Here is a 15,546-nt window from a genome sequence, read left to right on the forward strand (position 1 = left end):
CCGTAATTTCATCAGCTGAAAATTCAGAAACTAAGCAAATATTTTCCAATAAACGAGTGTAAACCAAGATGTCAATTGTTAGGGTTCAAAACGAAAAACACTATGACAAAATTCCATCCGTAGAGCCCTTGGAAAAAACACTAAAACCAAATCAATCAATGCTCTAATTCAGCATTTAAGCTGAAATTCCATTCTCAGGCTCCCATGATTAATCTAGGCGGGCAAAGCAGTAATTGCAGTTGCTGTTGTTGACATTTGTTATTTGGGGCAGAAATGTTTTCTAGAAATTGTGCCTGTGGGACAGAGTTTTATTGTGTCGTATCTTCAAGTAGTTTTGCATCTCTAATCTTAGTAGTACATGTGAAACTGCATTTCCAATGTAACTATAAATTGCATGTGCAGGAGAGCCAGGTATCCCAATGATAGAAATGGTTTTATACATTTAAAAGTCCAAACATGCTTAACCAAACCTATTTAAATGTATCATTTGACAACTATAAACTTCTGTCCTTTGAAGTATGTTATTTTCCTCATTTTTTAGCATTTTTACAGGCGTTATTTGGGAAATATTTCTGTAAAGGCTGTTTATAAATTATTTTTGATAACGTCAAGTTGACATAAAGGAGGTTGACACCAGAGACATTTTTAAATGAAAAAGTCAGGGAAAAAATGAGAATAATTGTGTTCTTTTGGAGTTTCTCTGTTCTGTTTATTTTCCACAATGTAGCATGAGCGTAACAATTGGAAGCATTTGGATGAATTATGAAAAGTTGAGATGTCATTTCCAGTGTTCTCAATGTTTGGATTTTTTTCCTAGTGCCTTCAGAATATTATTAGAATCTGATGAAGACAGACTCCTTGTTGTGTTTAACAGAGGATTGATTCTGATGACGGAGGTAAATACTTTGTTATTTAATTATAATAAACATCTCGCTTTCTCCTCGGTATTTCCAGACACTTGTTTGAGGCACTTCTGAGGCAACTCTCCCCATCTGTCCTGCCCGTTGCGCTTCTGTTTGCAAAGCAGATTTTTCTGCTGAAACTAAACCTAAAATGGAGCACATGTAGTGTATTCCCGTTGTAACTGGATATTTGCTCCATGAGACCAGGCCAGAGTTAGTTCAAAATAGAGAGGAAATAAAGAATAAATAGCCCAGCGTTGAAGTGGGTGCGGTTTGGGTGTCGAGCCCCTGCCCAGCAATGGTGACACTCTACAGATCCACAGTCACGCAGGAAAAGCATAAAAGACACTGATGACAAAGCTCTGAACTGTTCGTGGCTCCTTGTTTAAGATGAGACTGAAAAAGGGCACATATAACATTTATCTTGTTTTTTCCTTTGTCCTTCTTAAGACGGGTGTAAGATGTTGGATTCTGCTCAACATTTGCATTATTGAGCTGATGGACAAGAACGTGTGTTTATTAAATGTATTGGCAGTGCAAAATGGGGGAGGACACCGTGTCCGTTTGAGAATAGGGCTAAAAACCAAGATTGTCTGCATGTGTTGGAGAAAGTGTAAAAACTATGATGTGATTCATTCTTGGCAGATGGAGATCGGTGTATTCAGGGAAAGATAATAAACTGGTATAAATCGTGGTGCAAGACAAGTGGATGGGAGGTGGTTGTAGCTGTACGGCAAATGGGATATTGGAATAAATCACTTCAGAAGGTGCCAGCCAGCACAGCTGGAAGTCGTCAGGAGGGCTCGGAGTGAACATCTGGCAAGGATTTAAAGGCATTTAGCCCGCCCTAAGGCACATGAATGGACTAAACGATGCTTTGAGCTTGATTCCAGTCCCATTTTTATATGTTTTATACAAAAAATTCTCTTTTTGATGTCACTAGTTTGTGTTTTCCGGGAAAGAGTGTGATAGACAAAGCTGGAATTACAAAATGCATTAGAAAAATTAAAAGAAAGATGGTGCAGAGCTGTTTGAAAACTGAGTTTTCAGGAGCTTGTTAGAAATGTAAGCCTGTTGAGTAATTAACTATAGTTAATTACTCCAGAATATCTGTTCCTCTTTGTCTTAAAATGCTTCCATTCAGTAAGTGTTCATGGGCTAAATAGGAACTGAGCTATGACTCTTTATACGTGAAACTCAGAAGTAGAATAAGCTACATAAATACATGTATAAAAAGGACTTGTTTAACTCTCCATACTGACAATGGGTAATTAAGTTTATAAAGAATGTGTGATACAAGATGCAATTTATCCCACGTAAAACATTGCTGGATAAAACTAATGTTGCTATACAGCTTGAAATTATAAGGCCACATATTTTCACTTATTCACTGGAAGTGTTTTGCGTGGTGGAAAATACTGCGCCAAGGAGCTGGCACAGCAGATTAAATATATTTTCTTATATCTTGTGCTACACCTTTTGCAGTTTGGAAATGAGTTGCTTTTCCTTCCCAATATTCTGTAAAACACAGATGCCCGGAAGGTATTTTAATTATAAAAGGAGAAGTAATTCAGCTGATGTACAATCATAGAATGTATGTCCTTAAGCAGCAGTTTGAAAAAATGATGAGCATCTGTATTAATACTTTTTCCCCAAATTCACATTTATGTTGGTACAGCAAAATTGGGATTAATAGGTATCTAAAAGTACCATATCTGAAATGATGCTTTGCTTATTGGGCTTTAGATAAATATGTGAAAACACTTTGACCTTGAAAACAACGAAGGCTGTTGTCAAATGTCTCTCTATAGGCTGCACTGGATGTGCTCACAAAAACGCTCATTTCTTGAGCTGCGATGGGTGGCAGCTGCTTGTAGAGGGGTTAATGTTAGAATAAATCTTAGAAATTCAGTTTCCCTCTGGCATGCGTGTGATAAAAATTTAATACGACTCAAGTTTTTGGATTAGGCCAGAAGAACAAAAATCAGCCTTTTGGCCAAAGGCAAGTTTGGGTTTATCTCCCCATACCAGACCACCTGGTGTCCACTATTACCAAACCCGCATGTCCAGGTTAACCAGGATATTTGGTTGTTGTAGAAGTGACTGGGTTGGTCAGTTGTTCCCTGTCTTTCCTTCTGTCTGTCTGTCCCTTTCCCCCATCTCACTCTTTACGTTTTTTTCCAGTCTCTTTCAGTAAATACACTATTTTTTTATACAGATTTGTTCTCTTTTTAAACATTCTTTCTTTCAGAAATGTTGTGCTTACATCTAGCACCGTACATTTCTCTGTGTCTTGTTTGAGCACAAAATAAATATAGAAGTGGTATCCGTAGGACAAACAAAGACATGATATGATAAGAAGTGTGTTAATTTGGCAACTGAAAGCTTTGGTGTTTTTCCTTCTAGTCCTTTAACACGTTGCACATGATGTACCACGAGGCCACCGCTTGCCATGTCACTGGAGACCTGGTAGAACTTCTCTCTATTTTCCTTTCGGTTCTTAAGTCAACACGTCCATATCTTCAAAGAAAAGGTTTGATTGTAACTCTTGAAAGGATTGTGCTTGTTGTCTGTTGATTAATTGCCATCACCCAAACTCTAGGATTTTATCTTGCTCGTTATCTGCGCTTAAAAACTGCCCGTACAGTAGGAGATAGGTTTATTAACAGTTATTAAGTTGTTCCTTATCAAATTATTTATTGACAGAATATGTAACTAGATTAAGGAAGTGGAACAGCACTAGACCAGTGAGATCTAACAGATTTCTAGATCGATTAAAATCAAGCAATTCTTCAGCACAGTAAAATTCTTTGCTTTATTTAATGAGCTCCTGAGAAATGAACTGACCAGATTTCCCTGTGTTTTGCATTTGCAGATGTGAAGCAAGCGCTCATTCAGTGGCAGGAGCGAATCGAATTTGCCCATAAGCTCTTAACGCTGCTAAATTCCTATAGTCCCCCCGAGCTTCGGAACGCTTGTATCGGTAAGTCCTGCCCGGGAAGGACCCGTCCTACGCGGTTACCCGCATTTTTGCAAGTGCGAATGCTTACTAGATACTCTGTAGATTGGGGTTGCTTATGTTAATGTTGTCAATACAGCAATACTGCCGTTGTTCCTATTCTAAATAATTAGGGTTTTGTCAGATTAAAATTAATATTCCTCCTTCCCCGAGCACGCAGACCATGCACACAGAAGGTCAGCCTTTGTGTTGAGAGGTGGGTTTGCCGCCTGATAAGGGGCATGATGAAGAAGTAACTCAGGAGTTTAGGTGTCAGTGAATTTAGAATGAAATCCCAAATTTTATATTAAAATTCAGATATTAAGTACCGCTCCACTCGGAAGGGTGCGCGGTGACCAAGTTAGTCTGAGTACCAGCTTCTAGCATTCATTTTTATGATCTGTTACTGGAAGGTATAATAAAGTAAGGCTTAAATAGCTTGTAGAATGGAATGAATTTGCTTTTTAAAATTGTGGATATAGACATTATACGCAAGTGTCTTTTTTGCATTAAAGACCTATTTCAAAAAGATCTAGACTTTTTCTAGTTTAGGCTTTTAAAGTATTACTTAGTGGATATAATCCGCATTTTTATGAATGTTTATGAAGGCCTAAAGCTGTGTCCAAATGACCTTTTTGTGTGATTGTACACATTTTCCCCTTATTTTGAGTGCCTTTCTCATTCCCCTCCTGACTGCTGCTGGTTGACGTTTTCCAGGCACCAAAGCTGATACGTTTCAGAAGGAGGAAAGAGGGTAATTTTGCTGAGCTCGTACTTTGCGCAGGCTGCCACCCCTCTCCCCGGGGGCCGAGCGACCCCTGAGCAGGTTTTGTCCCAGCACAGAGGTGGAGGTACCTTGGCTGCTTCAGGGGCATTCACTTGACGTGTTGGTCACGGTGCACACTGAGTGATGCAAAAGGGATGTGAGAGAGAGTTTGCAAATGCATGAGCCTTAAGTTAAACTGTTTGCCGTTAAGAAATAACAATGTGTAATAGCAAAAACAACTTTTTGTTTGTAGATGTCCTCAAGGAGCTTGTACTTTTAAGTCCTCATGATTTCCTACATACTCTGGTTCCATTTCTACAGCACAATCATTGTACATACCACCACAGTAATATCCCAAGTAGGTATTTCAGTGATTGTATTTTGAAGTTCTCTTACACTATTATTACTCTATCGCGTTCCTTGCTGATGTCACATATTGACCTTTTTAATATATCCCTATTTTATCCTAACTTATGCTACAGTGTCTCTTGGACCTTATTTTCCATGTCGTGAAAATTTGAAATTAATAGGGGGAAAAAGCAATATTCGTCCTCCACGTCCCGAACTTAATATGTGCCTCTTGCCTACAATGGTGGAAGCCAGCAAGGTATGTAAATGCGTTGTCTTCTAAGTTGTTCTTTCTCTGTTGTTTTCCCTTTGTATCAAAGTATTACAAGAAACCAGTAGCATAATGCATCTACGTTTTCTTTGTAAACAAAGCATAACTCTTCTTCAAGATGTGTTGTCCTCATATACTCCATTCTAGTTGTGCACTCCAGAAGCACCATTTCCCTGCCCTTGGTGACACGCAGCTCCGTATTCCAGACACGAGGAGGGTTTGAGCCTTGTGTTCAGAAAAAGAGCAAAACACATATTCTGATAATCTTCCAATCCGTTTATGGCATTTATAAAGAACATGCAGGAAGCACCCAGGGATTGTCCGGATGGGTTTCAAACTCTGTTAAGGTTTATTACCAGCCAGCCAAGTAGATCCTCCAGGTTTCATTAGAGTCCATTCCACCGGGACTGAGGCATAATCGACTATTTGTTTGGGTAAAATACCAGGACCTGAAATACCATATAGGGCTTTAAGTCTTTTCCTTTCCATTTCCCCTTCTGTGGGCTTCCTGATGGGATGCCAGCTTCGGTGGGGCTACTGCAGAGTCACTTGCCACGTCCCATTATTACAGTAGCAGCAACGGTGGGATTCAGCTCACATCACTTTGCCTATCTAGAAGGTCAGTGTCCAGCTCATTCTGTGGTTAATGGTGATCAATAATTACCCTCAGAAGGAGATAAATGTTTACCCTCCTTCCTGCGGAGGGAACTCGACACATGAGTCCAGATGAGGTGACTCTTCCTGGGGAGGAGTCTCTCTGACTGCAGGAAATACCGAAATGACTAGATTTTAGATAGCTAAAGTCAGGTAAGGTGAATCCCACCCTAACAGGAATATGTATGGACAATCATTTGAAGAAGGAAAACTGGTTACTCGCTGTCCAGTAACTGTGGTTCTTCAAGATGCTTTGTCCACACAGATTCTGTGGTCCCCTCCCGTGCTGATTCCAAGTCCTGTCGTAGGGGATTCTGCTGGGTGAAGGACCTGGGCGGTGGTTGAAGCCGCCATACCCCTTGTGCCCTCAGGTACAGTGGTCGCAAGGACACACTGGGTGCAGGCACAGCCCCAGTGGACACTGCTATTCAGAAAGAATCCAAGCTCCTGCACATGGGGCCTGTGTGCACGTAGATGGGAATCTGTGTGGGCAACACATTTCGAAGAAGCACGGTTACTGTAGGGTAAGTAACCCTTCTTTTTTAAAGCTTTCCGAATGATGCTTTGTAGATCTGTGCACCGTTAAATTTGCTCTGTAACCAAAGTTTTCTAAAAAAGGCGTAGAGCAAGAAATTATCTGTAGTGGGTTTTTTTCATCGTGTATCCAGAGGTAACTGAAGTGCCAGTAAAGAATGTTAACTATTTGAACGTAAAAACTCATTGTATTATATGACATAGTATTTTACATTTTAAAATGAAGTCATATACATTAGGAACCCAAAGATTTTTAAGCCTCTAGAACCACATTCACAATTACATTTCTCTGTGTTTTTCCATGCTTATTTTTCATTGATTTGGTTTTACAAGATTCCATTTATTTGCTTGAAATCTTGAGATTTCCTTAAGCTGATGCCATTTTAAGCAGCATATACATCCAAAATATATTAAAATTTTTGCACACAAATCCCTTGGCATGTATTTCTTGTTTGGTTTGAGACGTGCCTGAAATGCTGCTTTGAAAGCTTGTGAAGCTCACTCTTAAGAAGGTTCACTTGTACAGATCGTAACTGACACATTATGATTCAAAAAGCAGTAGTGCATATTTATTTAGGTGTCTGTGTATGATTTAAAATTACTGTGTTCATCTTCAAGATGTGGCATTTGCTGCCGCTTTGCATCTCCTCAGCCTGTTGATTCGGAACCCTACAATAAAAGCTTTTACCGGTGGGGGAATTGCTTTGCCATCCCCCTCCGATCCCAGTGTTGTGCTCACGGAGATGGCACAGCTGCAATTCCATCGTGTTTTCCTGTGGGATTTGATTCAAACATTTTAAGGGCAAGAAGTGCAGGAACTGAAGCTCAGATGCTTAGGAAACCTGGTTGCTGTGCAGTTGCTTATGTAGTTTAAATGAAGCTTTCTTAAATCTTCAGGGCAAAGATGATGTTTACGATCGCATGCTGCTAGACTACTTCTTTTCTTACCATCAGTTCATCCATCTACTATGTCGAGTTGCAATCAACTGTGAAAAGTTTACTGAAACTTTAGTTAAAATGAGTAAGTATGAAGGTTAAACAGCCTAAGGATTTGGGATATTTTTTCTCTGTGATAACTGCGAGTGCTTCTCTGCTAAGTTCCAAATTTTGAAGAAAAAGCAGAACTTGTAAAACTTGCTGCATTAGTCATTCTGGGCATTGTTTTTATCCACAAAGCTGCGTGAGGTGTATAATGTAGCACAGTCTTGCCTACACGACTGTGGTGCTTCAGGCCTATCCAGAAAGGAGCTGAGGCAACCCGCGAGAATTGGGTCTCCTTCCACATTTAGTTCAATACAGGACCACCAAAGGGCTTTTTTATTTTGGGTTTGGCAGTGTAAATGGGTTTGAATCGGATCCTGAACCCCCAGCATGACCTGACGATCTGCCAGGCAGTACCTGACCACCCACTGCCACTGGTTCTGTTGCTACTGACTCGGGTTTATTCTACTCCATAATTCTGGGACCCATCACAACATTTAATTAAGTTTATAACCGTTCAGTCACATAGTTTGCACCCAATACTCGTTTCAGCTCTGGCATTAGATGCCACCAATATTTGGGTGTCTTCCTGTCACAATGTAAACCAGATTTTTGGTGCGAGACACAAAATGAGACACAAAGCCAGAGTTTCCTCTGTAGTCGGTGGAGAGACGTCAATTCCTTCCAAGAGCAATTTTATCTTGTGATTCTTTAAGCAGAATGAAGCACCTTCTGAAAATCCCCACTTGTTTTCTCTGCCTGTAGAAGCTGGCTAGCGAGCTATGGTTAAATACCACTTCTGGACAAATAAAGCTGAACAAAATTAATCTTGTCCAAAGAGTGATGGTAGCAGAATGTCCTTTTGATCCCTGAATCACCCATTTGCTCCTTGTTTGTCACACACTTCTAATTGTAACTCTGGCATTTTTAGTATTTGCTGTAGGTTGTGTTAGTTACAAAGTGCACAGGGAATGTGTAATATTTGCTGCTGTTCAGTGTATCCTTTAACTGGCATGGGCGGGTAGCAATGGTGCTTAATAGTGAAGATTAACCTTTAAAAATTATATGCTGTTTTATTTAAAAAAACAACCATATTTAAAAGCTTAAAGCTGACCAGTTGGAAATGTAAGACAATAATAAAAGAAGCTGATTACAAATCCAGAAGTAAAGCCAGCTCTTTAGTTTACTTTTCACAAAAGTGCTGAGGGGAGGCACGTCCTTATTAAATGTACTGCAAGAACTTCACGGACAATAGGTCTGATTACAAAAACAGCATAGAATGGGGTCTAATAAAATTATACGGCACCTCAGGACTACTTTGATCAGGAAATTAGTATCTCCAACAAAATGCTGACTCAGTAACTTATTTTCTCATAAAATTGCAGGTGTCCTAGTTGCATATGAAGGTTTGCCGCTTCATCTTGCTTTATTTCCCAAACTTTGGACTGAGCTCTGTCAGACTCAGGTAAGAGTCCGTGGGTTTGAGTGAATGTGAAAGAGATTAACCTGAAAGTTTTAACTAGTGGGTGTTGTTTACTTATCCAAAATACTAGTATGTATATATATTCAAATTTCTAGTATTCTAATAGAAAATACCTCTGCTTATGTTGCCTGTAATCTGATAAAACTTGCTAAATTGAGATTAAAGATCTAGCAAATTGTATTTGATCCCAGTGCATCCTTGGTCCTGCAAAAACAGACAGCGATTCACATAGCACGTAATGCTGGCACTCCTACAGAATAATGTCCTAACAGGGAAATGTGAGATAACAATCGACAATAATTAAACTGTACAATTTACTGATAACCTGATAGACCCAGAATATTTTTGTCAGTAATGAAAAGCATCAGTGGGGCTGGGGAGATGTTGCTGTGCGTCCAGGGGTGACTTTGCATCTTGTCTCTCCCTTCACCAGTCCGCGATGTCCAAGAACTGCGTAAAGCTCCTCTGCGAAGATCCGGTTTTTGCAGAATATATAAAATGTATTCTGATGGATGAAAGGACCTTTCTTAACAACAATATTGTATACACCTTTTTGACCCATTTTCTTCTAAAGGTAGGTGGTCTTTTAGGGATTATTTATTTATATATATATATATGTTATTTCAGATTTGGGATACTGTTTTCACAGATCTTTCTTCTGTGGTTTATAAACATGTTCTTTTCACAGGTCCAAGGGCAAGTGTTTTCTGAAGCAAACTGTGCCAACTTAATCAATACTCTAATTACAAACCTAATCAATCAGTATCAAAGCCTAGAATCTGACTTCAGCAACCAGAGAGTTGAAATTTCCAAAGCAAGCTCTACTTTAAACGGGGTGAGTCTTTTCTAAGCCGTTTGGGTATTGGCATAGAAACTTTTCAGTGGCATGTGGTGGGTTCTATTTAAAGAGGTTGGCATTGTTAGCTCTGCTTAGTGCTTAAGCTGGACTCCTGAGAGCACGGGAGGCTGCCTAAACCTACAGGAGCATCTCAGGTGTATGGAGCAGCAGTTTGAGCTCTCCAGCATTCTCCATTCCACATGCGCACATCTCTCAGTGTGCAGCCTTGGCTCTTAGCACAGACCTACATTAAGGTCAGCGTACTAGTTGTAAGTGGGATGTTTTGGTAGTGTTAAGTATATTTAGAATTTCATCTTTTGGGTGTTCAGAAGATGGTAAAGCCTCATCCATGTGCAGGATTAATCAAATAGGAATATGAAATAAGGTTAGTTAAGGTTTTTTTTACCTCTGTATTTGTAGGACCTCCGAGCACTTGCCCTGCTGCTTTCAGTGCACACTCCCAAACAGCTCAACTCAGCCCTGATCCCGACTTTACAAGAGCTTTTAAACAAATGTAGAGCTTGTCAACAACAGAGGAACTCATTACAAGAGCAAGAAGCCAAAGAAAGAAAAACTAAAGGTTTGCCTTCTATAATGGTGTCACTTTTAACAATTCTAAGGTTTGACAAACTTTTACACAATTAACACATTGTTCTCGTACCACAATTCCCGGCACTACAGAAGAAATATTATTTTATTATGGAGCTAAAATTCTATGCAATTACATGAATTTTCAATAAGGAAATAAGTATTTAATGTGGGAAAGGATAAAAATGTGAAAGGCCTGTTACTTGGATGCGTAGGACGCTTTCCCTAAGCGAGTTTTCCTTTTTCCACAGATGACGAAGGAGCTACTCCTGTGAAGAGAAGACGGGTGAGCAGTGACGAGGAGCACACTGTAGATAGCTGTATCAGTGATACAAAGACTGAACCCCGGGAGGCGTTGACCCCAACGAGCACTTCAGATAACGAGACACGGGACTCTTCGATCATTGATCCAGGCACGGAGCAGGATCCTCCTTCCCCCGAGAACAGTTCTGTCAAAGAGTACAGAATGGAAGTTCCATCTTCATTTTCAGAAGACGTAATGTTAGCGACGCGCTCACAGCACACGGAGGAGCAGGCAGGAAACGGTAAATTTGAAGAATGCAAAGAATTCAAAGACTTGCAGACTGCCAAGGATTCCATTGGAGCCGAGGAGGACTCGGAGTTCCCTTCCACATCCATTTCCGCGGTTTTATCTGACCTGGTGGATTTGAGGAGCTGTGACGGTCAGGCCTTAGCATCCCAGGACCCTGACACGGGTTTATCCATGAGTTGTGGCCATTCCAGAGGACTCTTCAGTCACATGCAGCAGCATGACATTTTAGACATGCTGTGTAGGACCATTGAGTCGACGATTCACGTGGTCACAAGGATATCTGGAAAAGGAAACCAAGCTGCTTCTTGACATTAGATGGAGCATGTCTGCTTTTTTAACATTTTTTTCCTTCCCCCCTCAAAACGCTGTTTGTATAAGTTTCGCTTATTTCTGTTTTGTGCTTCAGTTTGTCCAGTGCTCTCTGCTTGAATGGCAAGATAGATTTATATGCTTAATTCTTGGTCAGGCAGAACTCCAGATTTTTATTGTTTTTTCCTTTTTTTCTTTCTTTTTTTTTTTTGCATCTACCGTACACTTTCTTAAAGGGCAATCAGATAATGGATATGCTTTATGTAATTAAGAGTTCACTGTAGTGGCTTTCATTTAATATGGGTGTCTGGGAGAACAGGGCCTCCTTGCCCTGTATAATGTAATTTAAACTTATGGCATTTTTACTGTGTATAATATGGTGTCCTCTGTGCCAGTTTTGTACCTTATAATAGAGGCAGATTGCCTCAGATCACTGTGGTTCTTATTATCAAAATTAAGTTTACTTGTATACTAAACAACCACAAGAAATTTGATTCTGTAAAGAATCCTCTTTAGCTGTGGCCTGGCAGTATATATATGGTGCTTTATTTAACAGAATACCTGTGGAGGAAATAAAGCACACTTGATGTAAAATTAATTGTTTTATTTTTATTGACATGATCAATTACTATTCTGTGCACTTCATTAAACTGATTGTGATGACTTTTGTTTATAACACGTTGCTTCAGTCTTTGGATTTCTCATCAAAGACAACTTCAAAAATGACACAGGTGCAGAGAAATGGTGGTCAAATGTATGTAATTTATGTAAATCTCGGTCCTTTTCTGGTTTACTTTGCATGAATGTTCTTGAAGGGATTGGTGGGTGCTTTATTCCCTACTATTAGAACACGAAGTGGTGGCAGAAGCCAGTGGACCTGTTAATTTTGTTCTTTTTAACCTGTGTCAGGCATTTTCTCCTGCGCCACTTGCAGACTCAGCGCCTTTCTCCCCGGGCCCCTCCGCCCGGCTGCGTCCTCGCTGTCCTGACACCACCTCCCCCAGACGCTGGAGAGACTCTCACCTCTCCCTCTCGTTTCTCCTGTTACTTCTGAGCAATGGCCATTTCCTATGTGATCTTTCAGACTGTCTGTGATACTGGTTTTAATATCTGATTAAACTCCATTTTCAGCTTCATTTTTCCAGTTGCTTAGCTCATTTTTCTATTGCCTTCATAACACATCTATGTCTTTTTTCTGCCAAATTCCTTCATTCTGTCTGCCATTTAATGCAGGTTAGCATAATTTGTTTCACCACTATTATGTGATGCTTTTGTGTCTCCTCTATCTTTGAATCTACTCTTTTTACCACCTGTAATTAATTACTCGTGTCTTTGAAGTTTACACTTTATATTCCCTTTTATTAATGTTTTTATTCCTGCATTTACAGCCACTAGATTGACGCTGGTGAGTATTTAAGTCGGTCTCCTTATTATTCAGGCATGAAGTAATAATGTTTTCACACTCTTTAGGAATAATTACCCTTTTGATCAGCTTTTCCATAGATTGTAACTTTGGAGGAATCAACAGCTTCTCATCTAAACTTCTACATAGTGAGTATCAGACTTCATCTACCACATCTTCTACCGAGCTTACCAGTAAGCGGTTGGGTCTTCAGGAAGATACTTCCCAGCGACTGAAGCACCACTGGGTGAGTAATCCCAATTAATTACTCTTATTAAAAATGTGCATCTGATTTTGGTAACATCTGACTTCACCTCATTGCACTTTGTTGGCTTTAGCACCACAACTGTGTTACTGAAGAGTTGGACACTATCTTTTGGGATAGCTGTTTCTCATTATTTTGAAAGCCCTTTTTGAAGCATATACCAAGTATGAACAGTATCTAATAATTATTTCATAAATGATACAGAAGTAATACACCCTCCTTCCTCTTCCTCTTCCCAGATGAACATTAGCCCTTCTCTGCACAGCTGCCCGCTACTGCCTAGACCCCTAAGTTATTTTTACAATGTTTTCCCTGGATATGTGATTTGCAAATGCCAATTTTGCATTTTCCTGTGAATTATTTTCCCACAAACACAGAACTGCCTAATTCAAATCCCACTATTAGTCCATTTGTTTGATAACCGTTTTCCATAACAAAGTTATCATTTCGGATCATGTTTCGGCGATGCGGTACCGTGGGGTTCAGTGCTTTCCCAAGTACCTTTGCACAATGCAACATGCAGCGTACATAGAGCTGTGTGAGGCCAGCAGCTCCCTCTGCAACCTCTGGGAAAAGCTACATCAAATCTGACAACATACTAAACCCCACATTGATTGGCTTTAATTGAATTACTATCCTGTAATTCTAAATTTACAGAATACTAGCTTTTCTATTATTTTGCTTAAAAACTGTGCCACGATTACGAAAGGTATAATTTTTCTTATGCTCTTCCCTTGCATTACCTTCCAGTTTCCCCCCCGAGCATTCCTGTAATTTTTACTGGGCATTTTTTCCCAATATTCAGGTTTTTAAACAAAAGTAAGCAGTACCTGCACAAATTTGTCTCCGCTTCCATATCCTTGTTTGCACCTGTTTCTTTTCTTCCTGTGTCCCTCCCGATTTCTTCCATAGTATTTTCCATCTTTTACTGTAAATCAGTTTTTTGGTTTGTATTCCTTTGCTTTCAATAATGTTTTCAAATCCCTTTCTTTGAAAACCCCCATCTTTAACTGGCTTCCTCAGCCTCTTAAAGCTTTTATTCTTACATGGCTCATCCCACCTCTCATTTAATACCACAAGCAAAACTCTTTTCCTGCTCCTGCTTTGTTGCTTCTTTCATACTGTCATCTCTGCTCATCTGACTCCTTAAAAACACATGAATTCCAATAAATCTGAGCCTACTTCCCTCAAACTCTCTACATGTGTCTCCACCCCTGCTATTTCTCTTTTGTTATACTGAGAAAATTTTAGGATGGGGAAGCTTTTCACAGACATTTGTATTTAGAAAACAAACTATGTTTATGGTACTGTCATTTCCTTATGTGTGACACTATCGGATCATTACCATCATACTGTTAACTAAATAGTACGTAATTCCTAACTCTGCTCCATCCAGCTCAAGGGCTGGGGATAACAAGTAGTTTAATACTTTTTGGTTTTATTAATATTATTATATTAAACTGTTGGAGACTCTCTGAGAAATGTCAGCACTCAGGAATGAGTTGGTTTGCCTCTCCCAGATGATGACTGTCCTCTTTATGCTGTGGCTGGCTGGCAGTGCCAGACTTTGTCCTGAAGGCCGCCTGCTACAGGTAAAATGAACTTGTCTTTGATTTTTCTCAGTTCCAGAATAACTGACCTTTCAGGTCAGCAATACAGGACTAAGTCAGCCAAGTTCCAGCACATACAGCGAGGATGGGAAGAGTGCAGGACTGCTGGTGAAGCAAAAGGAAAAATGTCCCTTTTTTGATTCTAAGGACAGTCATCAGGAGCTGTCTGCCCATTTTGTACACCAGGCTGGCCTACGAGCAGGATTAAAAGGTAGGTACTTTGTGGTTTTAGCTCAACAAAGCTTGTACGGATTGTCAAACTTACAGCTGTGCAGGCACGAAGGAAGAAGAATTGTAAAGGCAAGGCCATCTTTGGTTCACTCCCCTTTCCTTCAAGAGGAAACGAGGGCTGGCTGGGGCTGCTCCTCCTCACACAGTCCTGGACCTTCCTGCAGCAGCTGCCGCGTTTTCTGGGGGCTCTGGACACTGCAAACGCAAGTAAGTCGCTTCTTTTTTACCACTGATGACTGGCAATTGATCTGGTTGGACACTCCTGCTAGTGGAAGGAGACGTGAAAATTCAGACTAGCAAAACACAAGTCGTGGGCACTTGTGACCCTCAGATGGGTTTTTTAGTCAGGAAGGAAAACTGGGGAGCCAGTAGGATACACTGTTTGAAGAAATTGTGATTGGATTTAACATCCTACTCCCACATGCCATATTGTCACAAAAATCCCTTGGGCAGTCTATAGACAAAACTGACCTCAGTCCTAAACCTAAATTTTCTATTTAAAGGTTGCCCTTGTGTCAACCAATGCTCTAAATCATTTTTGTATTCAAAATGTTAGGGCCTTGTCCTTGAATATTTATCAAAAAAGGTAAAACAATTTTTAGCATTTAGAAAAAGGAAGATGCTAAAACATGACATTTCTGAAGAGGCTGTTTCCACCCTCTATCTGGACACCTAAAACACACACAGTGCGACCCTTAGTGAGCAGTCTGTACGTCTGTCCTATCACCGTGAGGTGTTTGTTCCTGTTACTACAACAAACCTCACTGAAGTTCAAAGAAAATAACTGACTGCAAACTTTTCAGGGAAAACCTC

General features: G+C 40.1%; 1 protein-coding gene across 1 annotated transcript in view; it reads left to right on the forward strand.

Annotated features, from left to right (window-relative positions):
- The window catches only part of USP34 (ubiquitin specific peptidase 34), a 122,672-nt gene extending 107,128 nt beyond the window's left edge, over positions 1-15,544 (forward strand). Inside the window, exons 71-82 of the mRNA XM_080341322.1 lie at positions 818-896; positions 3,309-3,435; positions 3,778-3,885; positions 4,920-5,024; positions 5,149-5,273; positions 7,371-7,494; positions 8,840-8,919; positions 9,371-9,511; positions 9,626-9,772; positions 10,196-10,355; positions 10,615-12,874; positions 14,516-15,544. Of these exons, the coding sequence (XP_080197448.1) occupies positions 818-896; positions 3,309-3,435; positions 3,778-3,885; positions 4,920-5,024; positions 5,149-5,273; positions 7,371-7,494; positions 8,840-8,919; positions 9,371-9,511; positions 9,626-9,772; positions 10,196-10,355; positions 10,615-11,225 (1,807 nt within the window). The 3' untranslated portion in view covers positions 11,226-12,874; positions 14,516-15,544. The remainder of the gene's footprint in view (positions 1-817; positions 897-3,308; positions 3,436-3,777; positions 3,886-4,919; positions 5,025-5,148; positions 5,274-7,370; positions 7,495-8,839; positions 8,920-9,370; positions 9,512-9,625; positions 9,773-10,195; positions 10,356-10,614; positions 12,875-14,515) is intronic.
- Positions 15,545-15,546: the final 2 nt, after the last annotated feature.

Source organism: Nesoenas mayeri (assembly GCF_963082525.1).
Source record: "Nesoenas mayeri genome assembly, chromosome: 3".
NCBI classification, from domain to species: domain Eukaryota; kingdom Metazoa; phylum Chordata; class Aves; order Columbiformes; family Columbidae; genus Nesoenas; species Nesoenas mayeri.